Source organism: Tiliqua scincoides, chromosome 5 (assembly GCF_035046505.1).
Source record: "Tiliqua scincoides isolate rTilSci1 chromosome 5, rTilSci1.hap2, whole genome shotgun sequence".
Classification (NCBI taxonomy): domain Eukaryota; kingdom Metazoa; phylum Chordata; class Lepidosauria; order Squamata; family Scincidae; genus Tiliqua; species Tiliqua scincoides.
This window is the reverse complement of record NC_089825.1, coordinates 69,661,530-69,688,767: the sequence shown is the minus strand read 5'-3', so window position 1 is coordinate 69,688,767 and position 27,238 is coordinate 69,661,530. Positions and strand designations below refer to the sequence as shown.

The window sequence follows — 27,238 nt, the reverse complement described above, 5'->3', positions numbered from 1 at the left end:
GTTTGGAGGAATAATACCATCATGTTACATAGCAATCAGTGCGTAATTTCATGCAGAATGCAATGAAACAAACCACATTGAAATATCTGTGTTCTGTCAAAATGTACAGCCAAAAATCCAGTGGGGGCGGGGCAATGGTACATCACCACGCCCACCACCTGGGGTGTTGCCCCGCCCACTGTATGGGGTGACGCACAGGCCTCCTGCACCAGGTGACGCAAATCCTAGTGACGCCACTGCTGCACAGCCCTCTGCAGGACTCCCCAAGGCTTGAAATGTTCAGAGACATTGCAAAGCACTTCGTTTCCAAGAGGTGCTTTGCAATGTCTCCATTTGAACGTTCCAAGCCACAGGGAGCCCTGCGGAGGGCTGCACAGGTCTCCCCACACCTCTTGCAGTCTCCAGCAGCCCTAACAACTTAAATGTAAGTGCAAGCACAGCACTCCCCATTTGCCCCCTTAGGAACGCTATCCTGGGGATAGCTTCTCTGCTTCTCCTCTTCCCGCCGCCCCTTAAAGGGGAAGCTTTACACGAACTGGTGGGTTGCAACCCACCAGTTTGAGAACCACTATAGAAAATACTACCTAGGTGACCTAGAAATATTTCAACATTTCAATGATATTGGCTCTTATCACACAAACACACTTTTGCTACTGAGGCCTATTGGAGTGTGTGCTAGTAAGAGTCTTCTTCCTTAAGTCTGCCATAAAAATGAACAATTTATAATGCAAGATAATAAATATTTACATATAATGCTTTCTGCATTTACAGGATTTCCAAAAAACATAATAACATCTAAATCTCATCAGCTATATACAAAAACTTGGATTAATGTGGAAAAATTTGAAAAAGCATATTTTTTACATACAAACAAGGAGAAATTCCTTCGTTGGAAGGACAAAAGAATGCCACCTGGAATCAATAGGTGCTGTGCTGAGAGGTTCAAGTTTCAGAAGTTCGTGTTATGTAGTCTGATCCAAATCATCCTAGAAAATGACAAAAGAAATATATTTTATAATTTAGAACTAGCTTGACAGGGTTATGAATATGTTGCTTCGGAGGGGAAAACATAGCATGTGAAAACAATACAGGTTTCTTTTTAAAACTTAGGCTGCAAGAAGTTCAGGTGAAATTGGAATAATCTATAATATCTGCAAGTAGAAAATTGCTTCAAAATAATTTTCATACAAGTTGCAAAATAGATCCACTCCAACCTAGCTGTGATGCAGAAATTCACACACTGTTCCCAGAAAATGGATTAAGGAGGCAGTGACCCATTCCTTGGCACAGGTGTTGCCCAAGAGCAATTTATGTCTCTGCCTCTTGCCCTCCCCACATGCAAACAAGGGTCTGGATTGTGTTCAGTTCTGTCATATTTTAAAATATGGGATGCCTTGAAAACTTATATCCGTGGGGGTTCCGTTCTGGAACCTCCTGTGGATAGCTGAATCCATGGATACGGAGGAACACTCCGCCACCCTCCAGAGGTGAGGGAGCACAGCTCGCCTCACCTCACCTCCAGAGGGTCTTCTGAGCCTGGCAGAGCCTGTGCACATCTGCCCAAGGCCTCTGCTGGGCTCAGAATGATGATTAAAGAAAAAGAAAAAAGAGACTTCCATGTCACTTTTGGTTTTTCGCAAAAAAATTGGAAGTCTTTAATTAAAAAAATTGTTTGCTTTTTTAATTCTGAAGGGGAGCATATGGGGGGGTGCAGGGGGGCACCGCAGACCCAATCCATGGATAAAGGAAACTGCCGATATGGGATCCATGGATATGGGGGGCCCCTGTATTCTGGAAAAAATCTGATTTTGTTGACCAAGTAAATTGTATCATGAACTTAGGTTTGGGACATCTCTATTCTCATTTTAGTCAACCATATCTTTTGTCAAACTGCTGTTACAAGTTACTTTTTTTGGTATTATTTCCTATTATATTATATCCTCACATTTAATCATGGCCAGTACAATTTTATATTGCTGCAGGACAGTGCCAAACCAACACTTATCTGTCCATATCAACATTATGGACTATTTTCATCTTGGACTCTGTTTGCTATCTCAGGAATGTCACAATGTCATCCTATTTCAATCTATTATGTAATCTTCCAAAGTACGTCTTGTTTGTAATCTCTGTATTCTTGCTTCTCTCTCTATACGTTGGAGCTACCTATGGAGAAATGTGCCCAGTGCATCTGCATTTTGGCTGTCCCTACCTAATGCAACCTGTTAATCTATAATTATTAATAAATATTTAATAATACATATAATAATACAGGTATTTCTATACCGCCTTTCTTGGTCCTCAGATTTCTCCTTAGACTTTATTCAAGGCGGTTTACATAGGCAGACAATTTAAATCCCCGTAGGGATTTTTACAGTTTGAAAGAAGGTTTTATCTTTCAAGAAACCACAACATTCAGATGTTTCTTTCTTGATCTGGTCGCACATTCTGGCCTCCATCCTCCCAAGCTCAGAGCAGATGGAATAGCTTGGCCCAGCTTGTCAGCTGCTTCAAGGTCAAACCATTTACGGTGCCGGTGGCCTCGTACTGGCAACCTTCGGATGTTATCTTCAGGCAAATGGAGGCTCAACCCTCTAGACCAGACCTCCTGCCCAACTCCTGAGAAGCAAGCCCCCCGGCTGGACTCCAACCTAACTCAGGTATCATCGTCAGGATGACTAAACTTCTCCTGGCAAATTCATCGGATCGCCTGGACCCGCAGAAATAGAGGTGAGAAACAGGCTGAAATCCGGAGCCCCGGAGATTGTGCCTGTTCAGTTCACTACATCGCCCTGCCCCCCCCAAACAACAGTAGACCCTTTCAACTGTTCACAAGTCAAAAATCAGATTAAAAAATGATCCTAAATTATCTGAAATTAATTGGCAAAGTGAAGACCTGATCAAGACCTGTGTGCGCCAGTTTACCACTGTCATGCACTGTTGCAAACGTGCCATAAGGAACGTTTGTGAGCCCTTACCATGGGCAGCTCAGGATTGGTCTGTGACTCAGATTAATGTTGAATAAATACACCTTTGGGGAGAAATGCGTTTTAAATACTTGAAGACAATTCCACCACCTACTGGGATTTAATTTCCAGGAATGGGAAGGTGCCATGTTTGAGTTTTGGACTCTTGAATTATGTGGGGCCTACATGTCACTTTCTTCCGTGTCTTGTTGCGAGCATCATTAACAACCAAGGGCACAACCCAACACAATCTCAGGCCACAGTGCTCCAACACCATGTACAGAATCCTGAAAAGGGACATTTTTGAAGATGTAGAGAAAGGAAGCGCTTGCAGAAGAGAGGACAACAGGAGGAAAATTACAATTAGTATCTAAGTGGATGTTCAGTATTATCACCAATAGTTAGAACATGCAAATCAAGTTTTCAGAAATTCTCCCATCCCCAGTTTGAATGGTTATTTGTGTTTTTTAATAGCAAATTAGAATGCCAGTCTCGGTATTTTTTATTAAATGGATCAATTTAGCTGAAAAAAATCCACTTACTTACTGTACTGAATTTCTGTCAAACCATGGTTGAGAGGCCTAATAAATGAGAGGTTTTGCTCTGGCAGAGAAGGGAGGGAAAATTAATTACAGTCAGCATGACTACATTTTAGAATGGTCTGGATGGTCCTTACAACTACAATCCATTGTCTTCCCTTTTGATCCAAATCCTAACTCCCCCCTCTGCTAATGTAGCAGTGCCAAAATGACTACTGCTGCATCGTGTGGGGAAGGGGCGGGCTGCAGAGGCCTCCACTGGGTAAGGAAATAATCTTTCCCTTACTCAGGTAAGCTGCCGTGGCATGGGGGTATGTGTGTGTGTAGATACTTGGAGTGCGTTAGCTAAAAAGCTGGGGTAGGTCTACATGAACCATGGGATTGGATCTGGGAAGGGGGTTAGGATTTGACGGTCACTGCTGCAGCTTAACATGCTCCCTTCCTGGGAGCTTTCCTCCCTCATCTTAATGGATAGGTAAAGTCATATAGAGAAAGGTGATCCTTCACACATCTTGGCTCTAAGCCATATAGGGATTTAAAGGTAATAAATAACACCTTGAAACAAACCAATGCAGTTAAAACAATAGTGACACATGACCAAATTGTCTTGCAGCTAAAGTTTCCAAAAAGTCTTCAAGGGCAGCCCCATGTAGGGTATGTTGCAGCATTTTGATTAGGAGGTAATGAAGGCATGGGTCACTATGGCTGAGTATGTCTGAGACAGGCAGAGGCATAGTTGGTTCATCAGTCAAATTAGGCATAAGCAATCTGGACCACAGCCATCACCTGAACAGTCAGGATCAAAGCTGAGTCCAGGAGTGCTTCCAAATGGTGGACCTACTCCTTCAAGGGAACAGCAACCTCATTCAGAACAGACTGACACACCGCTGCAAAGTTATCAGCCTCTTGACCAAATCTCCTACCAATCTCTGTCTTTTCTGAATTTAAATGCAGTTAGTTTGCCCACATCCAGCCTATCACTGATGCCAAACACCACTTCAGGACCATCACACCTCATGTCAGATCCCTGGATGACCTCCACAGTGCGATGCCTCAACAGGCAAATCATCGATATCTTATCAGTCTGCCACCTCTACAGACTCCTGAACCACAGAAAGAGGAGCACCAGCAGATGAAAAATGAAAGCCAACTACTTTAAATGCCATTTTGCCTGTCATGCATTTGGTTGAGAGGACTGAACCCAGCCAATGTGGAATTTGTGTTCTCCCTCCACAGCTGGTGGTGGCATCTGTATGGAGTACGGTGCACTCTCTAGCATAGATGCAGTTGAAAAGAGAAGGAATTCCTCCATTGTAAATGCCCTGAGCAGCAATAGATTGATAGAATCACAAAATGTTTCCTAACCATTTTCAGTGTACAGTAAACTTAAAAAACAAACTTACAGCTGGAATGTACTGACTGCTGGGTTTTAATCTGGGACTCTTTTCTGAGAGGGCAGGAGATGCACACTGTGATGGAGGCTTAAAAGCAGCATTTGAAGTGTCTTCATCCAGAAAAGTCTCTGTGAGGAGTGGGGAGAACCCAGCCTGGGTTGAGCTGCTGAAGCCACTCACGCTTTCACCTGATGTGCACTGGGAGGACTCAGAACTCTCAGTAACTACAGGAAACAGGATGGAAAAGACAATTAGATGTTGGACTCTGCCGTCTGCCTATTGTTCAACAGGCGTCTCTCAAAGAAAAAACATTTTGCTACCAGTGATCCTTAAGACCACAGCTCTTAGAAAACTGCAAACATGCCAGCTGCTAGCATTCCACAAATACACAGGGCACTCCCAGCCTGTACAGCAAATTCTGACAACAGTCTTGAACAGTTACAGATTCAGTCTGTGCACAACCACTCAACTCTGGCCAACAGAGGGAACTGCAAGGAGACCAGCAAAATTGCCCAGAAGCCTCTTTATACCCAGTACCTATCATTATTACTGCCCTTGTCTAATGCAGGCACTGCAGACCACTTACTCATTGAAGGCCGACTCCCGATTTCCTGTTCCAGCTCGTCTTCCTCAATACAGGTTCGGACATCATATGACCAATGGTAAAAGGGCGGCCCTACTAAACCAGGATGAGATGGAGCAGAATAGATGTGCAGATTTAGTGAGCCCAGAATGGAAGAGGAAGACTGGCTGCTCGAGGAAGATGTGCTGCTGTTTGAGATCGTGGAATGAGGCCTCTTAAACGGTGTGGAGTGGTCAAATGAAGAAACAGCAATTGAGGCACGAGATCTTGACTCTGGAAAAATAAAAATCCCTCTGCCAACTCTTAGAGCACTCCTAAAGAACCACATATCCAAAGCACAAAGCTACTTTTACAGCTAAGAGTGAGTTGAACTCAGTACTAGAAAACATACAGTACTAGTAGGAGATACTGTACTCCACTCTCCACTCCTCCACGCATCTTCAGCTCCATTCCCCTCTTCCCTTTCAAATTCAGGGGCTGTGGGAGGAGGAGAGCAACAGTTCTTTGTGCCTCCTCTTCTGGAATGCAGCTGGGGCAACATCTGGCATGGCAAGGGACCATGTGAACTTGGCAGCCTGCCTCAGGCACCAGGGAATTTTGGGGAGACTGTGTGTGTGACAAGCAGCAGATGGGGAAAGAGCACTTTTCCACTCTATCTCAAATGGAAAAGGAAGTCTCTCTCTCTTCCAATCCCTTATTCTGGAAGCGCTCCAAGGCTCTTCACAACCCAAATGTTATAAGTAGTGGTGGTGAGGAGATGGGACACTAGGTGAGGGAGACCAAAGAGGTGAGCTATGGTGGAGAGCTGGTTTTTATATACTGAGAGCCCAGTCCTATCCCCTGCCACACTTTAGCATGCAGTCACACGAAAAAGGCGTGAGTTGCATGCTGCGGTGGTGGTTGACCTGAAGGCAAGGAGAAGTTAAAAACATTTTTACTGATTTTGGTGGTGATTTTACTTGCCACTCATTTTGGTGGTGCAAGTCCAAGGAGAGAAAAGGGGCAGGGAGATTTTTAAGAGAGGACAATATCTAGAATGTGTGACTTCTGCCAGATCCATCACCTCCCTCCCCCTACATGCCCCAGATTCTCCTTCCAATACTCTTTTTTCCTCCTTCTTTGCACCCAGGACCTGTCCCTGCTGCTGACTTACTGATGCCGGATGAGCTGGGAGGGCCACTGCCACGCAGCCAGCACTGCTCTCTGTTTCTGGCAGTGGCTGAGTAGAGTGCAATAGTGCATTGTGTTTAGAGATGCAGTAAGTTGGGCTGTACTGCTGGAACACAAGTAGACAAATCTTAGAGCAGCCAAAGAAGTGAGGATAAGTGTCAAATCATACCTGCTCCTTTCATGATATAGTCTATTGCCCGATCACTTATAGCTGCATCACTGGGCTTGATATCCATGAATGGCTTATTTCCGATACCCATAGACACCATCTCTTGCATTCGAAGTTCTAAAAGCCAAACACACACGCATGAGAGTAACATTACAGAATAACTCCTGGTAGAGACTGAGAAGTGTTTCGTTCTAAGAAGGAAATCCAAAATTGATGCCAAGTTGTTAATAAGGCACATGATGCAAACTAAGACTAAGGGCGCAATCCTAACTTGCGCTGGAACAGGCAAGCCAGGAGGCTTGTGCTGTATCCAGAGCAGGATTGTGGCCAGAAGTGACTCAGCCACAGGCAAGGGGAAAAGTTTTCACTTACCCTTGAGTGAGGGCTGCTAGCGCCTATGGGTCTCCTTGGACTTGTGCCACCTCTTGAGGTAGCACAAGTCCGAGGAGAGCGGTGCAACTTGAAGCTGCTCCATTCTCCCCGGAGAATGCCGGATTCTCTGCCGGATCCCAGCCCAACCTCCCACTCCCTGCCTGCCCGCCCCTGGGGCTGCCCATCGCCCTCCCTCTCCCCGCCCAGGAATGCCTCCCTCCCTCCCCTTCCGCACCTCCCCCACACCTACCTGTCACCCTTGCATCGGCTCATTCGAGCTGACGCAAGGAACCAGGACAAAGCCAGTACAGAGGCCTCCCTTGGCCTCTGCAGGTCAGCGCTTCTGGGAGCTGAGGCCTCCGCAGGCTGGTGCTTCTGGGAGCACTGGCCTGGCTTCCCCCCACAGAGGCGCAAACGTGCTTTATGGCATGTTTGCGACCCTCCCAGGTCCCTTGGGCCAGCCTAACAGGTTAGGATTGAGCCCTAAAGGATGCCAATGTTGCACCTCTAGGTTGGTTGTGAATGATAGGAGACTAAAATAGTGCATTTAAATAGGAAGCTCAAAGTGAGAATCATTTGTACAAAAGGAAATATGACACAGAGATGTGGTTTGGGGGTTTAGTGAAGAAGATAAAATCTTGTATTAAGGATATCTCAGTTCTGCCATATGAAAACTCAAAATCCTAACTCAATCCCAGTGCAGCAACATAGCTATGCTAAATCCCAAGGGTGAATTTTGGAAGCTGAATGCCTCCTCGAGGTAAAAAGACATTTGTCTCCCTGTCCTCGGGTAAGCCCCAGCAGCTGCTATGGGTCAACTTGGTTCTGCACCAGTGATATTGCAAGTCCAAGTTGATTCATACAGGTGGACTGGGGTAAGGATTCACAGTGTTCTGCCACTGCTCCCCTCCCAGGCCCAATTCAACCACATATTAAAAAACCATATAGTCAGCAGCACTCCCCATCCTGTTATTCCTTTTAACATGTTTTCTGTTTAACCTTAAAAGGCACCACACAAGGAACGAGGGGGCGGGAACTGTTGACCCCCAGACTGCTTATGCCTAAATTTGACTGATGCACCAACTCCGGGAATTCTCAACATAACCCATGTTTTCTCAAGAGGATCATGCAGGAAGGAGCCAAGGTAAGTTGCAGCTTCCCTCTTTTCTGTTGGAGGGGTGGCCTCAGGCATTGGTTTGATCATCCCTGCCCACAGGCATACCTCGGTTTCTCAAGGCTTGTCTCCAAAGAATTTTTCCTATTATATTAGTCCACACAATCTTAGTTTCTGTTGAATTTGCTTGAAGAATGTAGGTGTCTTGGGATTTCCTTCGCCTTCGGAACCAGATTTCAAATCGCAGGCCACTATCGCCAACATTCTCTGTCATTCCAATCTCAGCCGTCTACAGACAGGTATGAAAAGAGAAACCCACAAAACACTCTTGCAGCATGAGATCATATCCAACTTGCAGCCATTAATTGGACACGGATCAGTATATCATAGAATCATAGAATGTGAAGCGTTGGAGGATACTTTGGAGGTCATCTAATCTAACCTACTGCTCAGTGCAGGCAACTGCAAATGATAGCAGACAAACTGTATTAATATTAGAGTTCCACTCTTCAATCAACTGATTGATTAAAACCACATTTAATAGATTAAAAGGCATCCCTGATTAATTAAACATATTTTAAAAATGCTAATTGTTATATAGTAGGTCCATGCGAATAAAGGAAGGCATAGAGATAACAGCTCAATACATTTATTACATCTTTAGAACAGAACCTGGCAATGAATCACAAGACAAATACCCCTGGTTTTTATACCCTTTAGCTCCGCCCAGACTCCCCATGATTGGTGCAGATGAAGCATTAACTAGGGGGCCAATTGGATGGTAGGATTTTGATCCATCACCCGATTGGCTAGCTGTAAGTCTGGGCCAGTTTTGATCCTACATAACTTACACGCCTAACTATTTTTGATATAAAAAGTGCAGGTGCCAGGAACATCTTAAGAGACATTTCTTAAGTCTCTTATGCATCTCCCAAGATGCCACATGAATCAACATCTATACGCGCCACCGGAAGACAAAGAAAGTATGCTATTTTCTTCAAAATTGTTGATTTAGGGCCCAATCCTAAAGAATGCATGCCAGCTTACAGCATGCACTGTCACAAATGTGCTGTAAGGCATGTTTGTGGGCCCTAGCACCCTAGTGCCAGTGGAGCGGGGAGGAGGTGTGACAGGAGAGGGAGTGGGGCAGAAGGGAGGCAGGACCGGTGGAACTTCACCAGATTCTGAGCCTCCGTGTCAGGACGCCTGCATGACATTCTATGCTGTCCTTTAGGTCATCACAGAATCGAGTAGCTCCATTGCAGGGCTACTCACTTTACCCAGGGGAAGGAGACGAAAGTCCCCTTTTTCCGAGGGGGTGGTGGCAGTAGTTGCCTGAGGCATGCTGGATGCAGCGGCAGCCATTTTTGGCACCGCTGCAGCCCCTTGTGCTGGGCAGTTTAGGACTGGGTTGCCCACCCAATGCAAATTTAAGTATTTTTTATCAATTAAGTAAAATAAGTTTGATTAATTGACCAAAATTTCTGTAATAGGGGTTAGGGTGGCAGTCCCAATTAATATGGATTTTCAATCTCAGAATTAATAATTTCAGCAGTACTGGTTTATCTGTGGTCAAGGGTATCTAAAACACAGCTATTTATTTTTTTATCCCACCCTTTTTCCAAGGAGCTCAAGGAAGTTCCTCCCAACTCTTCTATCTTCACAACAGCCTTGTGAAAAAAAGGTTAGTTACTATTTCTCAGCCTGGTTCTCTAAGGAGAAAAACAACAGAAAAACTTTGCTAAACTTTACCCCTGCTAATTGGGTAAGAGGCACTTTTTCAAGTGGGTGCTCCTTTTTTTAGCAGGGGGAGAGTAACTGGCCCACCTCACCCCAGCATTGTCTGTTCTAGTGGCTGTCTGCTGGTATTCATTTGCATCTTTTTAGATTGTGAGCCCTTTTGGGACAGGGAGCCATTTAGTTATTTGATTTTTCTCTGTAAACCGCTTTGTGAACTTTTAGTTGAAAAGCGGTATATAAATACTGTTAATAATAATTAATAACAGAATGGACCTGTATCCTGTCTCTTCCTAGGGCAAACACTGGAGATGTGCCAACCAAACCTAAGCATTTTAAAATTGTATTGATACCAGTGGGAGATATTTCATCCATTGTTCCTTTAATCTGCATGGCCACAAAGCTCCACTGAAGTTGGGCTCCACACTGCTTGGAACTGGCTATTCTTGGAAGTTTGGTGGTGGTATCTGATGTCATAGTCATGCATCTGGAAATGATGAGGAGCTGCCATGTTGCAAGTGAAAGGGTTTGCACAGTGATGTAGACTCCTTTTAGAAGGAATATTGATTTAATCTTGTGCTTGACTTTTCTAATGAATTCAATGGGCTTTACATGTGTTTGATTGGATTAGGCCCACAGTGTTCCTGCTTTCTAACCAGGCTTTCAAATAACAGGAAGGGGTTTACCTTAAATGATTGCTTGTACATGTAGACATCATATCCTCCATCAATCTTCTTTGTTTTGCTGAACAAAATGAGGTCTTCAAAAAGGAAGACATGCCTCAAATACTTCTTTCTGCCACAGCACACAATAAACTCATCTTGACACCTCAGCTGCCCTTGTTCTTTCAGATTGACCTGACCAGACAATAAAATAAAATGACAATGCAATTTTAAAAAAAAGTTATTTAACACATTCTGAGTGTACTCAAAGGGTTTTACATACACAGTCTCACAGCTCAATCCTATCCACACTTTCCTGGGAGTAAGCCCCACTGACACTAATGGGACTTACTTCTGAGTAGACATGCATAGGATTGGGCTCTCAATCATCATAATAACTGGGGGGCTACTTTCAGAAATGTAACCTGGTGCAGACCCTGATCGTACCTATATCACAGAGCTGTGAGAACATGGCTTGCATAGCTCAACCTCTTAGCCCAGTGGTATTCAAACTGGGGCATCGCGACGCTCCAGCCTGAGGGCCCTGGTCCCTTTCCCCTTAAGGGGCAGGGGCAGCCAGGAGGCAGGGAGGAGGCAGCTGCATGCTCCCCAGGATCGCCCCACTCAGGAGGGCTGCAGGGCCTTGGATGCACTTGCCCAAGCTTCCTGCAGCCTCCCAGGGGTGCGGGGAGCCCTGCGCGACCTTCGGCAGGGCTCCCCAGGTCAAGGAGAGTGAGAGTGGGACGATTGCACCTCGTCTCCGCTAAACTGGAAGCAGAGTGCAATCGCTCCACTTTCCCTTCTGACAGGGCTGCAGGGACTGGGGTGCACCCTCCAGTCACTGCAGCAGCCGTCCTTGGGTACGGGAAGCCCTGAGTGAGTGCCTGAAGGGCTCCCCAAATCAGGGAAAGTGAGAGTGGAGAGATCGTGCTCCGCTTCCGGTTTAGTGGAGGCAGAGAGCGATCTCTCCACTCTCACTTTCTCTGACCTGGGGAGCCCTGCAGGTGCCCGTGCCGGGCTCCCCGCACCCAGGGACGGCTGCTGCAGGGACTGGTGAGAGCACCCCAGTCCCTGCAACCCCCTGAGCGGCGCGATCCTGGGGACCACGTTGCTGCCATCCCCCTGCCCCTGCTGCCTCCCCCCGCCCCCACAAAGACTTACTGCGGGTTTCAAACTCCCTGAGTGTTTGAAAACTGCAGTCTTAGCCACTTGCTATCCCAGACCACTGAAGTTAAAAAGTAAATTTGGCTTAAAATGCACAACTCAGACAGGCAGCCCAATCCTAACTTGCACTAGAAAGGGGAGGCTGGTAGGCCTGCAACATATTCAACACAAGGTTGGGGCCGAAAGCGACTCAGCCCAGAGCAAGGGGAATCACTTCCCCTTACCCTGGATAAAGCCACTGCAGCCCCAATGGGTCTACTCGGGTCTACTGAGTCTAACCCAGGGGAACAGGGTTAAGATCCGGCACAAGTGCTGGATCCTGGCTCCTCCCCCGACACACCCACCACCTGCCCATGCGCCCGACCACTGCCAGCCCCTAAATACCTCCCTCCCACCCTCTGCTCGCCCCCCCCCCGACCTCTGTGCCAGCCTGGAAAGGCCAGCACAAACTTACTGGTCCTGGGGCTTGCCCCAGTGTGGGGAGCCTGACGCACGTACTCATGCTGGCCTCCCCGACTCACAAGTCATCGCAAACATACCTTATGATATGTTTGTGACAGTACTGGGCTGGTGCAAGGGACTTGCACTGGCCCAAGGAGTGCTTAGGATTGTGCTCTAAGACCACCAATTCTGACCAAAGCTGCTCCTAGAGATTTTTCCCCCAATGTGTTGTAGTGCCATTTAGTCAAGGAGGTTGTGTTAAAATTCCAGGATTGCTTCAATAGCTTCCTGGAGATTGATGCAGATTCCTGGAGATTATAGGTCAGGGCCTCCACCCGGGGTCAAAAAGGGGACCCTGGAGCCAAAGAATGGGGCCCAGGGGAGCCAAATTCACATTTGAAGGGAGAAGGAAAGAAACCCCAAGAAACTTTGTACTCCCTGATGACATTCCTCTCAGTGGCTCTGCTCTAGGTCAATCCAGCAGTTACCCTGCACATGCCCGATCTTGTCTGATCTCGGAAGCTAAGCAGGGTCAGGCCTGGTTAGTACTTGGATGGGAGACCGCCTGGGAATACTGGGTGCTGTAGGCTTATACCATAGTCTTTCAAGACTGAAGGTTGCCAACCACAATAACTAGGACCAAGGGATTGACTTTGGTTATGCTTACATCACAACCTCTGATAGCATCCATTGCGAGCAAATCATTCCCATGGCGAAGCTGAAACTTGACCATTTCTTCAGCAGCACGGAGTGCACTGAGTTCCTGCTCTTGGGCTGCTGAGCACTCCTTGATGAGATCCTTCAACAGGAGCGCATATTTGCTCATTCTCTGGATAGGTTTCAGCAGATAAGAAGCCAGATCCATTTTATCACCCAATTCTTGTTGCTTATTCTGTAGGGAATATTAGAGATACACATGATAGTAGATGATGCAGCACTTGAAATATCAGCAATTGTTATGGACACAATTAAAGATGAACAAAAAAAATTCAGTGGTATTTACTTTAAAGAAGGTATTTCCATGGCTTATAAGCAAAGCATCTGACTGTGGCTTGTTCTTGCTGTACAATGCGTACATTCCAAACTGTTCTTCCTGCAATAATCGGGGGGAAAAAACTGACATTAAACTTGACAATTAGTTTGCCAATATGCAAATCAGAGATATTTAGTAACATTGAAATAAGATATCCATTTTCTTATTTTTGCAGAAACCAACAACATCAACTGATTTGAACTGGTGGCATAAGATGGTTTGATCAGCAAGAATACTGTATGCTGAATATTGGAGGCTGAGTAAAATTACTACAGTTTGTGACTATGCAGCACCAGCAAAACATACAAACTAAGGAAGGCTATGAGCCCTTTGGAAACAAAGTACCACTTACTGATTTCTCTTGCCATGTAAACCACTTTGTGAACTTCTGGAGATCCCTGTATTAGCAGATCCCGTATGCATGGTTTCACTTATCTGCAGATCTGAGGAAGCGGGGGGCCCCCCACGCGCCCTCTGGAGGTGAGGGGAGCTACAGCAATACCTGATGTCTCTTTTTGGCTTGTGACAGTCATTCTGATTCCCATATTGGCCGTGAGTAGATCTGCATGGCCTCTGCAGGACTCAGAAGAGCCTGCGGAGGTGAGGGGAATGCAGGTCCCCTTGCCTCATAATGGCCAAGGGCGTGATGTCCCACTTATCTGCAGTTTCTGGTATCCACAGGGGTTGCAGAATGGATACTGGCGTACCACTGTACTTTTTGTTGAAAAGTGGTATACTGTATAAGTATTCATCATAATCATCATCATCTGCTGACATCACAATAGCAAAGAGCTAAACAACTTCATGGACTCCTACTGTTTAGAATCTTGTGCCTTGTTTCGTGGCCATGCACATGTGCACTCAGAAACTGCCAATGATTTCACTTACAGAGAAATGAGGAGATTTGGAAGATGGGAGTCTGCTATTGCACATGACAAATAAGAGTGTTGGACTGAGTAATTACAATACACTCCAGCTGATCCCCATTGTCATACATGTCCTAAGGTAAATGAAATGTAAATTTGCTTTTCTCTTTCAAAAGGTTGGTAAAGCCACAAAAAGGTTTCCTAGACATATTTCCCTTAACCTCTTCATTCTTCTTTAACGGATTAATGGTTCACAAAGCAGTGAATTTAAACAAATAAATAATTCCCTATCCCAAAAGGGTTCACAGATTAAAACAGAGGCATAGGAAGCACCAGAAAACAGCCAGTGAAAAGATACTTTTGGCCAGCTAGCAGGGATACTCTGTGGTCGCTGACAATAGACAAAACTTGTAAAAGCATTTTATGAGTACTAGTTAATCTTTACAACATCTCTCTGTGTTAGAGAAGTAATAAAATTCCAAGCACTTCCTCTTAGAAATTGCAGCTGTGTCATCAGGTGAGAGGCTTGAAGTAGTGATTGAACATTTTACTGTAAACAAAAAGGGGCCAAAGTACTTAATTTGCACTGAATTGTGCCCCTTTCAGAGAGTAATTTTAATAGCCTAAAAGAATTTGGGTTTAACTTTTCTTCTCGTTTTCCTCAGTCCCTTAATGTAACATCAGTAATATCCCCAAAATGTCTTCAGTGCATATTCGCAGGAATGTATAAAAGTAGAAATCAAGTAGAAATTAGATTTCCGACCAGCCCATAGACAGCAGATGTTTGAAAACCTGTGATTTGGGTTAATTAGGGAACAGCACCGTGGAGGAAGAACTCGTACGGGATACAGTGAAAAGACTGATGATGAAGGACGTTCTCTCTCTCTTGCTCAGTGGCAAGAGATCAGGGAACAGCTGTTATTTCAAGTGCCAAACGCAACAGGTAATAGAAAAACAATTTAGGAGAAGCAGTGGGAAAGACCCCATCCTTCTGAACTTCTAAGCTGACGATAAACATGTTTTTAAATGTGCAACTCCATTAGAGAAGGACTATGATGTTAATCACAGTATCTTTTCCCCCCCCAGTGATTCACATGAAAAACCCCCTTGTAAAGTTATTTTTGTTGGGGTGGGATTTTTTTCCCTCCAGGCCTGCCTTGTCTTGTAGAGTCAATTATGGCCAACTACAATTTTATGACAAACATAGGAAATGACATATTACTCAAAACAGCCCATGATCTTTCAAGTACAGGACTCTGAGCATACGTAGCTCTCAAGTAAGGAGAGCTCAACTAGTGCTCCTTCCCTGGCTATAAACACAGCACCTATGTCAGCTGCTTATTCTGGCTCTTAATGGATAGGACATGCAGCTAGGAGAATATAATACATAGTGAGATGTGTGTTTGTGGATGTGGACAACTAACTCTAGGGGCAGGTGTTCCTATTTACCACAGGTGAACAGGCAAGTTGGGCCTCTTCTTTAATGGCTGCCTCATAGGTATTTATGAACAAGAGCCCCCCCCCCCAAAAGGGAATTATATAGCTAGAATGCATTATACCTACCTCACATATAGAAATGGAAGCTATATGTGAGGTAGAGCAGTAATCCATTATGAAGCAGAAATGAGCAAACATCTGCAAACACACTCTATAGAAAGAACACAAGACTAGGCAGTTTAATTTTTACCATATTTATGATTATTTACTCGTTAAAATATTTTCATTGCCTCCTTTCCCCTCAAATGAGAACAAGGACAAAGTATTTTGCAACATTACAGTTTTGTGGCCAGCACAAGGTATCTGACAGCAACGATACATTCCTCCTTGAAATGGGAGACTTACGTGTCTGAGGAAACAATGACTGACTTGCAATGGGAAGTCCATGCAGTGCTCCAGCTCTTTCAGAAAATACTGACAATGGAAATCATAGAGTTTTTCCAGATTTCCAAATATGATGTTCCTCTTTCCTCGCAAATCCTGGGGTAAGTCAATCCTTTCCATTTCCGGAAAATAGCTGTCAGTGATATAGTGCAGCGATCTGACATATTCTCTTTCTGTTGTGATCATCTCATCCATTATGTGGTTCACTTTACTGTTGGAAGAGACATAGAAACATAACAAAACACAGACTAACAATGATTCTCCACTTCAGTTACACTTGCTAACAGAGGTTGCATGTGAACATACAAAGCGGCCTTACATTGAGATAGACCACTGAACCATCTAGCTGGGTCAGTAACATCTGCACTGGCTGGCAGTTGCTCTTCAGGGTCTTAACCCCTGCTAACTGGGTAAGAGGCACTTTTTCAAGTGGGTGCTCCTTTTTTTAGCAGGGGGAGAGTAGTGTCTTTTCTAGTGGCTGTCTGCTGGTGTTCTCTTGCATCTTTATAGATTGTGATTCCCTTTGGGACAGGGAACCATAAGTCATTTGATTTTTCTCTGTAAAAACCGCTTTGTGAACTTTTAGTTGAAAAGCGGTTTATAAATACTGTTAATTAAAAAAAAATTATAATAAGTCTTAGACAGCAGTTTTTCCCAGCCCTATCTGGACATAGCTGCAATTGAACCTGGGACTTTCTCCAAGCAAAACTAGTGTTCTGCCACTGAGTGACCATCCCTCTGTCTCAGTGGTTCCCAACCTTTTTTCACTTGCGTACCCCATGGCAGCCCATTTCCATAAGTTGTACCCCTCATATTAGCCCTACAAGAAATTCTAATGCCAGCTCTGCAAGGCATTCTAAACAGACCTGCCTATTCTGCCATTATTCCATTCATTTTCAAGTACCTCTAAAGGTCCTAGCAAGCACACCTGGGGGTATATGTACCAGGTTGGGAACCACTGCTCTACCTTATCACAGAATGACTTCTCTGAACCAATCCTATATAGATTGTCTTGCAGCTAGAACTGCCAGCCCCCTTCTGGAAAACTGAGGTTCATAGAACCACTTTTTCTTGGTATTTGCCATACAATTGCCCAACTATGCAGATGGAGATGGAAATTATTCCTAGGAGCTCTTCTGTAGGTTTCTCAGCCATAACGTTCAAGCAGCCCATAGGTGACTGCTGCAGCTTTAAAGATGGGGCCAACCTGGGAGGGTAAGGTGGTTCAGTATTGGCTGGGGCCCAACAATAACAGAAAACCCACTGCCTCAACAGTGCTACCATGTTCATTTAGCATGGAACGCCTGAGAAAGACAGAAGCCATGTTAAAGAAGTCTTAGCTTGCAGATCATGCCTCTTTCAGGTTAAGAGGGTCAACTATGGTGCCTTTCCCAGGTACCCCCAAGCTGGCATAGTAAAAATAAGGTAGCATGACTGCCTGCTAAAATGTTATTGCTGTGCAAATTTCAGTGAACAACATGCATAACACAGGCATTTTTCTACCACACTTTACCAGCATGTCAGCCAATCCTACTGGCACATTTCAGATTCTTATCTGCTGGCCTTATTCCCACTCATGGATGACAGAGAGCATTCACTGGTCAAACTGGAACCATTCACTCCCAGTGATTAACAAAAGCCACACAAGAACAATAGTTATCCAGGAAGACAAAATAATTCTGCTCTTTGAAAAAGCTTTTCCCCACAGAATCAAAACGTTTCCTATTATATCTGCAAAACTATCATGACCTTTTCAGTGTTTACATTCTGTTGGAAAACAGAAGAACATTCCTGAGATGCTATACAGCTGCTTTCCCATGAATTTCCCTAAACAACACAAACTCCAACACACAGGGAGTTCCTCCTGGGAAACCCCACCAGGTTCTAAAAGAATTAAAGGCAAACAGCCCTCTCAAGAACTATGAGGGACAGGATGCCAGGATGCTCCTGGTACAATTCATTAGCTTTTGAGACTTTTTGCCAGTGTCATGTTGAACCCAATGCCATACAGAAAACTTCTTTTGAAATTCCCCTTGAGGCCAAACTGTACATTCCACTGGACCTTTGTGACTGCAACTCCCAATGCAGTTTTCATCTTGAAAAGCAGTATGGCATGGCTACAGGAGCGCTGGAAAGTTGGATAGGATTTGGCCCCAAATTTATGACCTTGGTTACAACAATCATAAACTGTTTTTCTTGGAGGAGTAAATGTGCTCTGGTGCCTCTCCTGTTCAGGCACGGGTGGATTATCCAATTACTCATGAAAGCAGGCAGACAGCAGAATTCCCTGCCTTTAGCTTTAGCTAATTTGGAATCTTTTGCTAATTAATTTCCCACAGCATGTGAGAGGTTCTCTTATGCCATACTAGAGTGCCTTGGCATGTATCTGAGGAATGACTCAATTATGTGAACAGGAGTGGGTAAAGCCCCTTTAAAGATAGTATGCCACCAAATCCACCTCTTTCCCATTCCAGTGCATTCTATACAACACTATGCTTGGACACTATTCCTGCATATCACCACAGACCAGCTCAGGATGGCAGGTTTCAACATTGCATGAATTCCTGCAACCCATCTTAAAGATATATTTCCTGGTGTAGCAGTCCATGGCATCAGCCTTTGTTTCCTCATACATTTTTCTCTTTCTTCAATAGGCAGAATAAACAAAAAAATTATTTAAAATAGTTGGGGTTGTTAACAAAACAGGAAGAGTTTAATCTCATGATCTAGAACAGTGGCTCTCAAACTTTTAGCATCGGGTCCCACTTTTTAGAATGAGAATCTGTCAGGACCCACTGGAAGTGATATCATCAAGCAGGTAAATTTTTAACAATCCTAGGCTGCAATCCTACCCACACTTAGCCAGGAGTAAGTTCCATTTACTATCGTTGTTAAAAGCATATACATAGTAGCCTATTAAAACTACAGATCGGTAACATTTCCCCAAATGCAGTCACATTCCATGGTAGCATCAAGTCTAAAATATTAAAAATAAAATATTGAAATGAATGGGGACCCATCTGAAATTGGCTCATGACCCACCTAGTGGGTCCCGACCCACAGTTTGAGAAACACTGATCTAGAATAGTGGTTCCCACCCTGCTGTACATGTACCCCCAGGGATACTTGCCAGGATCTTTTGGGGTACTTGAGAAAGAATTGAATAATGGCAGAAAAAGGCAGGTCTGTATTAGAATGCTTTGCAGGGCTGGAATTAGAATGCCATGCAGGGCTAATATGAGGGGTACAATTTATGGAAATGGGCTGCCAAGGGGTACATAAGTGAAGAAATGTTGGGAACCACTGATCCAGAAAACCAAACTAAGAGTCAGTCTCTGTGATAAGCTTATCACAACCCAGAAATGCTATTGAATAGAAAACGTATAGATAGGCCTGATGCTACAAATATTAACATACAGTACATGCTTTTTAAAATTCAGACTATCCTAGCTCTACCTTGAACATTAAGGATAATTCAGGTTGCTAGGAGCATGCAATCTGGAGGGATGACTTATGTATATGGGTGGGTTAGTTACCACTTCTGCCTGACATTCTTATCCTTCAACCAGTTTTCCCAGCCAGTGGTTTTCAAGTGCATGTTTGCCATGACTTGGAGAAAAGTAACTAGATGAGGGATCTAAAACTCCAGCTTCATCACCTCTGAATTCTGAGCTTAGGAATGCCTAGTCACAATAGTGTCTGGACACTATTTTGAATTTTGCAATACATGTAGGATAAAACCAAGATGACAATATGTAGGGTTCTAATATGAAATGTTATCAGTTTCTACCAATTATTGCAATGAAAAAGTAATGATCAACAAATAGATTCCCTTTTTCATAGTATTGCCATGGAATCCCTTAGTTAGAAAGTTATACGTTCCTGCTAAAACGTTAAAAAATGCAACCAATACCCATAAAATAGGGTTACCTTTAGAGAGAGAAGACAGATTAGAGAACAGAACTTTGACTGGTAGTGGTAACTATTGTTTTGAGCCCATTCAAGCCCAGAAGAGCAAGCATCTTCTTGACTGGAAACTGGGATGGTGATTGCTGTAGTGTAGAAGCAAGAGGAGAGAATTCCTCTTGGCTTACTGGGCTTCAGATCACTGTAAGATGAGGGCAGCAATTCCTAGGAAGATTCTGACTCTAAGAAAGCTGGTACCCAGGGGCGGCAGGCTGTATAAGGAATTCTCTTAAAAAGATGTAAAATTTTCAGTCATTTCAGTTAGTGGCATATTTTACAAATTCTTTTCTCTGCTATGAACACATAGAAGTCCATCTAAAATTTGGAAATTCTGCAGATGCCTGTATGTTTTAGAAAATCCATTTTGTGAATTAAATTCTTTTTAGTTAAATAATTTCAGAATTTCACTATATTAAAGCCTGCTGCCTCACCATGTCAGGAATGCTAAATGGGGGAAATTCTCATGCAACTGGGAGCTTGAAACAGCAGCAGAAAATACAACACATGCATCATCTGACAGTGGTGATACACACCTGTATAGACTTGGATATTTTTTTACACTTACAATCTAGGGATCGGCTGATATTTGTATACTTGTGTGGTTGTAATAATGAGGCAAACAATCATAGTAGTGGTTCAACTCTGAAAATGGCAACCAACAGACACTCAATTTGTCCCCTTCCCTTGGGGCTGCGTGGGCACTAGAAAGTAGGTTAGGATTAGCTGTTAGGCCCATTGTATTCAATGGAGTCTACTGCCAGGAAAGTGTGTATAAGATTGCAGCCTCAGAGTCTTACGAGATTTAAGCATTCGTCTCTATTTAATCTGGAATTGTAAGCCGCCTTGGGCATTTGCTCTGGCATAGGAAAGGTGGGATAAAAATACTTTTAAATAAATAATAAATAAAGCTGTATATTGGATTGGAGCTTTGATATATATTTAGCCAGTCTCACCAAAGATGAAGCCTTTGGCACAGTGCTTAGTTCTCTTTCCTCACTGTCATGAAGCTCAAGAGCATGTAACTAAAACAATTGCATGTTCTTGCTTTGCCTCCATTTCCCTTTCCTTCCTCTATTGTGTTTATATATAGATTGTAAACCCTGTGGAACCTGTCCTTTCATTCTGTGAAAAGCACTGTTTATGTTAATGGCACAATCATCATCATCAATGCTAGTACCAGGTTGCAACAACCCCTCATAGAGATTTGAAGGCTTGGGGGAAAAAAGGAAAATTTCAGAAAAAAATTGTTTTTTTCCTGAAACCTTTTTTGTTTTTTTCCTGAAATACTGGAAAAATTGAAAAAAGAAAAAAATTGATTATGGAATGTTTAATTTTAACATGATGAATAAAATATTTTAAGACAAGGTGTTCAAATATTTTCCAACTCATTTCTAAAAAATATGTATCAGATTATTCTAATTTCTGTGCACTGAGGACAAGCAAGTCCGAGGTTACAAACTGAACTCTCCAATGCAAGAACAAGATGCATTTCTTCCTTTAGGAGGTGCTGCCATTGCAACAAGAAAAGAAAAAGGTTTTCGTTTTGTTTTTGATGTAGATGGGTACATTTGGTTCTGTTCTGTCCTCTTCACTAGGCCTCAAACATTGGAAGAAAATACAGAGCAACAGAAAGGACCTGAAAGTATATACTTAATTGAAAAATGTAAGAGTTTACATTTATCTGATTCCAGAAAACTGAATCATTTAGCTGCATTAGTTCATCTTTATAACTTTTGCGTAAATAATATTTAATTACTACTAATCTCGTTCTTTACTTCCCCCACCCACAACCATAGATTAGTGTCTTCTTGCAAACTAGCCATTAAATTATTTTTCTTTTCTACTCCCCTAAGAAAAATGGTGAGATCAACATCTAGCATATGGAGGCATTTTCACATTACAAGTTCTTCTGAGAAGAAAAATGTGATTTGCAAATATTATCAGATGGAACATGCATTTCCAAATGCTACCAGGATGACAAAACACATTCTTGTATGTAACAAGTGTCCTGTAGATATTTTTAAAAAATCCTTCATGGATCTAAGTGAAGAGGACCACAATGATGAAAATGCACAGTTTTTCTCAACATTCTCGTTCAAAAAGTCCTCTTTCTACTCCATCTGTAACATCAGCAGTAACACAAAGTGTTGTCCCATCAGCAGCATCTTCAAATAAACGTGCTGAAGACAGTAGCCTCCAAAAATTATTCAATAACTTCATTGTAGACAAGATGACACCTGAAGGTCAGGAAAAAATTGATCAAGCTTTTTCAAGAGCAATATATTCTTCTGGAACACCATTTTCAATAACTGGTTTCAATAAATACATACTGGCAGGAAGCTTTGAAATTTCTAAGACCATCATACCATTTGCCCAGCAGACATTCTTTGAGCAAGCCTCTTTTGCAGTTGGAATATGAACATGTCATGGAATCTGTGCAAGGAAAAATTAATGAAGCACTGTGTCTTGCACTACTTACAGATGAATGGACAAATGTGAGAGGAGAAAGAATTATAAATTTTGTTATAACACCTCAACCGGTTTTTTACAAAAGCATTGAAACAGGAGAGAACAAACATACTGCGGAGTATATCAACTGTAAAATATGTGAAGTCCTACAGAAAATGGGGAGTGGTAAAATATTTGCTTTGCTGACTGACAATGCCAGCAATATGAAAGCAGCATGGGAGATCATAATGGAGAAGTATCCACATATTACTGCAATAGGATGTGCATCTCATGGGCTCAACTTGCTTCTTAATGATATTATGAAACTGGACACCCTTCAAATGATCTTTAGAGGAGCAAAAGAAGTTATAAAACATGTAAAAGGTACTCATACTGTAACTGCAGTTTTCAAGAAGAAGCAAGTAGAAAAAATGCAAAGAATAAAATAGTGACGCTGAAGCTCTGTAGTGGTGATCTCCTTTGAAAGATGACTAAAAAACAAAGAAGCTCTTCAAGAAACAGTAATAGCTGAAGATCTTAAAAGTACCCAGGAGTGTAAGAAACACTGTTCTTGATCAGGATGTCTTCTGGGTTCAGCTACAAAATTCCCTGAAGATTCTAAAGCCAATTGCTGCAGCAATCACTGCATCTGAATCAGATAGTGCACTTTTGTCAGAAATTCCAAATCTAATGACCAAGATAAAAACAACTGTTTTTGAAAATCTCAGTACTTACAACTATAGAAGAAAGTAAAGTGAAAGATTTCATTAAAAAAAGGGAAGAATTTTGTTGCCATCCAATTCATGCTGCTGCAAATCTGCTGGATCCAAGATTCAAAGGTGGAAATAGAAGTGATGATAGCACTTTTACTGCATTTGACTGGATTACAGAACAAGCATCACATTTAGGACTTGATGTTGGGAAGGTACTTTCAAATGTTGCAGAATGCAGAACATCTTCAGGGATTTGGTCCAGGAATGCAATCTGGGATTCTGCCAAACATATTCTTCCTGCAACATGGCTGCAAGGTCTTTGCACAACACCGTCTCTGACTCCTCTTGCTTCTCTCCTTCTTCAGATTCCTCCATCTTCTGCAGCATGTGAAAGAATCTGGTCTATGTTTGGAAACACTCCCACTAAATCAAGAAATAAACTGACACGTGAAAGGGTAGAGAAGCTTGTTTCAATCCAGGCAAACCTTCAGTTTTTAGAAGTCCTTAATAATGACAGACACAACAGAGTAGCTGCAGAAGCAGAGACTGAAACTGATACTGGTAATTACAGCTCAGAAAATGATTCTGATTACATTTCATGCCCATTCATTGAAACTTAGTCCCACTCCCTTCTATACACTTCCCACCTCTTCAATTCTTTTTATGAGAATGGGTTTTTAATTTTTTTTAATACTGTGGAGAGGAAATGTGACTAATTGTTACTTCTGAATTTTTAAAAATTGTTTTGTGGAGGTTTTTTAGTCTGTTCCACATAAACTAGTATACAGTTCAGGAGTTTGTTGCTCCATTTGTTACAATTACAAATAAATATTATAAAAAAGGTAAATTCTATTTGTAAAAATTGTTTGGATACACTACATTTTTAATATGCTAGTTGTGATAATTCTATGCAAAGTCAAATTGTCCATAGTTATATTTTATGTTCCTAAAGTAACAGAATGACTTTCAATCTGGAAAAGGAAAAAAAAGTGTGCTAATGTAGTATTTTTTTAATTTGTCCAAAAATTTCTGATTTAAAAAAAAATAAAAAAATAGAAAAAACTGGTTTTTTTTCCCCAGAGCTTCAAAATTTCCAGAAATTTTCATCTCTACCCCTCCCCCCATTTTATCCTTTCCTCTCCCCTTGATTTCCTTCCCAGTGCTGACATTTGGGCAGGTTAGCACTCTGATGGGTGTGACCACCCCTGATGATTATAATAAATCAGCAAAAAACATCTTTAAAACATTCAAATATGGTTGTGATTATTCCTTATGATGTATTGCCAATATAACACTCTCTTATTAAATGAGGCCTTTGTCATTCTTGGTTAAATAACTTCACACAATTTCTAAGTATTTGTTTAAGTTTATTCTATATGGAAAATGAAAAGCTTTTTCCTGTTTCTGAACCTTGTGTTCACAGGAGCTCACAAAGGTCCAGCTGGCCTAGCTGAGAGAGGATATCTTTGTTTCACCAGGTATATAGTGCCTCTCAGTCTTAACATTTTATACAAAGTGACCTTGTTGAGTAACATTCCAGTTCCCACATAATGGAAAAGGAAGAATTCAGCCCCACTGCAGGAGATAACTGGCTTTTTTCATACTGCCAAAGGTGTATGTATGATCAAATGTAAAAAGGGGAATATATCAACTATGAAAAGGGGAAAAGAACCAGAAAAATGTACTCTCCTGCCATATAAAGGGGCACAAGTTAGGAAAAAAAAGGAAGGTGAAAAGGTGACTGCTTTGTTTTGTTCTTTTTAACTGTGAGAAGTAATTTGCATAATTAGGGCTATGTATGAGTGCTTGTACATCTGTAGGTCATGAACATAATTCTTTGGGAATACAAGATTGCTTACCTATAATTGTTTTTCTTCAAGAGTGGCCCTCAATCATACAAACATGTAACCAATCAGGCAGGCTACTGGGTGGGAAGCCCTTCTAGAGCACATTGGCCTGGGGCAGCACTTGACATCTATGGTAGTTTGTTATCCATAGGGTGCAATCCTAACCCACTTTCTAGCACCGACACAAGGGCAATGCAGCTTTGAGGTAAGGGAACAAACATTCCCTTACTTTGAGGAGGCACCCATGAGTGCCCCCATCTACAGGATGCAGCACACGTCCCATTGGCACAGCTATGCCAGTGCTGGAAAGTGGGTAAGTATTTGGGCCATAGACAATGAACATTCTGTCTCTCCAGGGATCATTATCAGAGTCAGAACTACAATGGCAAGCATACTGGTGGCTGCAGCATTTGCCTGCTTTCTGAACTGAAGAGGACTTTCTGCTCCATGCATTGCCAACCCTTTCAGATAAAGTTTGCTTGAGAGAGAAGGAAAAGACTCAAACAGGGTGAGGATGTCATCAAGATACGACTTGTCTTTATCCTCTGCTGTGGGACACCTTTAAAAAGCTCTTATGTGAGGATGTGGGGCTGCTTTCTAGACTAGTGGACAAGTAGTTTACATTGCAAGATAAAGCGGGATCCTCTGAAGTGTCAAGTGTTATGTGGTGTCCTTGAAGCAACCTCAGTCTGTATCCTACTACAAACAGTGAAAGCGTATGACGAGTGCAGTTCATAAAGCAGTATGAGAAGTTTCTGAGGACATCACTCCTGGCAACTCTGGCAATAAAATGCACCCTCCCCAGACTGACAAAAGTTCTGGTGAAGCAAATAGCAATTATGTGTGGTGCTCTTGAAATGTACATGTCCTGTCACAAACAGCAAAAAAGCCCAGCAGTAGCCTCTCATCTACAACATCAGAAGCAAGTCTCAAGAGAAGTCTCCTGTAGTCTTCTGAGCAGTGTGAATTATACAAACAAGCATGAATGAGAGACAGTGCACCTCACTTACCTCAGGCACCTGTGACAGATCAGGAAGGAGCCTCACTACGTCATGACTAGTTTGCTGCTAGTCTAAATTAGTCAGCAGATTAAATGCTGCTTTAGAAGGGTTTTCCATAAAGAAGGCCAGTACATCTGGACACTCATGTGTGACAGTTGCACTGGATTCCATTTTGCAAAATGAATATTAGAGGGCAGACGCTTTGGGAGCTTCTCTGGCAAAGAAACTGTTTGTAATTTTTTGGAATAAAGAATCACTGTAGGAGGTCAGGAGGAAAAGGTGACTGGGCCAGGTGTATATGTTGGGTATAGCGTCACAAGTGAGGACTCTGGTAACAGTGTTTCTTGACATTTTTAACAGAGTAAATTTTCATCTCATATGGCTGTTACAGTATCAAGTAGCTTATTTCTTCCCAAAGCATATTTCAGGATTAAATCAGTTTAATACCAACACTGCCACCTCCCTTTTTGTGTCTGTGGAACTAAATCCCTAATGTTCATGTGCAAGGGTCTGGTCAATTCTTCCTAGGATACATCAAGAACTGATTGGTCATGGAATATAAGACCATCTGATATGTGATCAGGAACCCAGAGTGCTCATGAGTTATAAGAGTTTGTGCTTCAATCCCTTATGTCAGTGTTTCTCAACCAGTGGTATGGGTACTACCGGTGGTACTTGAGGTGGTATCTGGTATACTCGCAAGCCCCTGGCACCTTGCAGCAAGACCGGGAATGCGACACAACAAACAGTGGTAGGAAGCTTGGCTTGGCAGGTAGAACTCCAAAGCATGTTTCTCCATACTCAGAAATCCCTCCTTTCCACCCTGAGCCTCTCACTGGTGTCTGTCACATTGCATCTGGCCTCCCAACCCAGACGTAACTGGCAATGATGTCATAATCAATTCATCTGGTGGTACTTCAAATAAGTGAACCATGTGAAGTGGTATAGCAGGGGACAAATCTTGAGAAACGCTGCCTTATGTTATCAAAACATTATAAAGTGTAACATGCAAATACTGTAGTTTATAATACTGACTTTCCTACTTCTACTTCCATCCAGGATTCCCACTAACCTGCATGGCTCAAAGCTATATGGCTGTGCAGCAAAGTGTGGCAACCCAGAAGTTTGGGGATGCAGGAAGAGAAAGAGTCTGCACACTGGCATGGGCCCCT

General features: G+C 42.9%; 1 protein-coding gene and 1 pseudogene across 1 annotated transcript in view; one reads left to right on the top strand and one right to left on the bottom strand.

Moving 5' to 3' along the window:
- Nucleotides 1–925: 925 nt before the first annotated feature.
- Nucleotides 926–27,238, bottom strand: part of PLEKHG4B (pleckstrin homology and RhoGEF domain containing G4B) — a 100,614-nt gene continuing 74,301 nt past the window's right edge. Inside the window, exons 15-24 of the mRNA XM_066627988.1 lie at nucleotides 16,053–16,302; nucleotides 13,315–13,404; nucleotides 12,979–13,203; nucleotides 10,731–10,901; nucleotides 8,416–8,596; nucleotides 6,822–6,938; nucleotides 5,486–5,755; nucleotides 4,909–5,123; nucleotides 3,509–3,569; nucleotides 926–986 (exon numbers count right to left, since the gene is read on the bottom strand). Coding sequence (XP_066484085.1) covers nucleotides 3,528–3,569; nucleotides 4,909–5,123; nucleotides 5,486–5,755; nucleotides 6,822–6,938; nucleotides 8,416–8,596; nucleotides 10,731–10,901; nucleotides 12,979–13,203; nucleotides 13,315–13,404; nucleotides 16,053–16,302 — 1,561 coding nt within the window. The 3' untranslated portion in view covers nucleotides 926–986; nucleotides 3,509–3,527. The remainder of the gene's footprint in view (nucleotides 987–3,508; nucleotides 3,570–4,908; nucleotides 5,124–5,485; nucleotides 5,756–6,821; nucleotides 6,939–8,415; nucleotides 8,597–10,730; nucleotides 10,902–12,978; nucleotides 13,204–13,314; nucleotides 13,405–16,052; nucleotides 16,303–27,238) is intronic.
- On the top strand, nucleotides 12,788–12,901 carry LOC136655142 (5S ribosomal RNA; annotated as a pseudogene).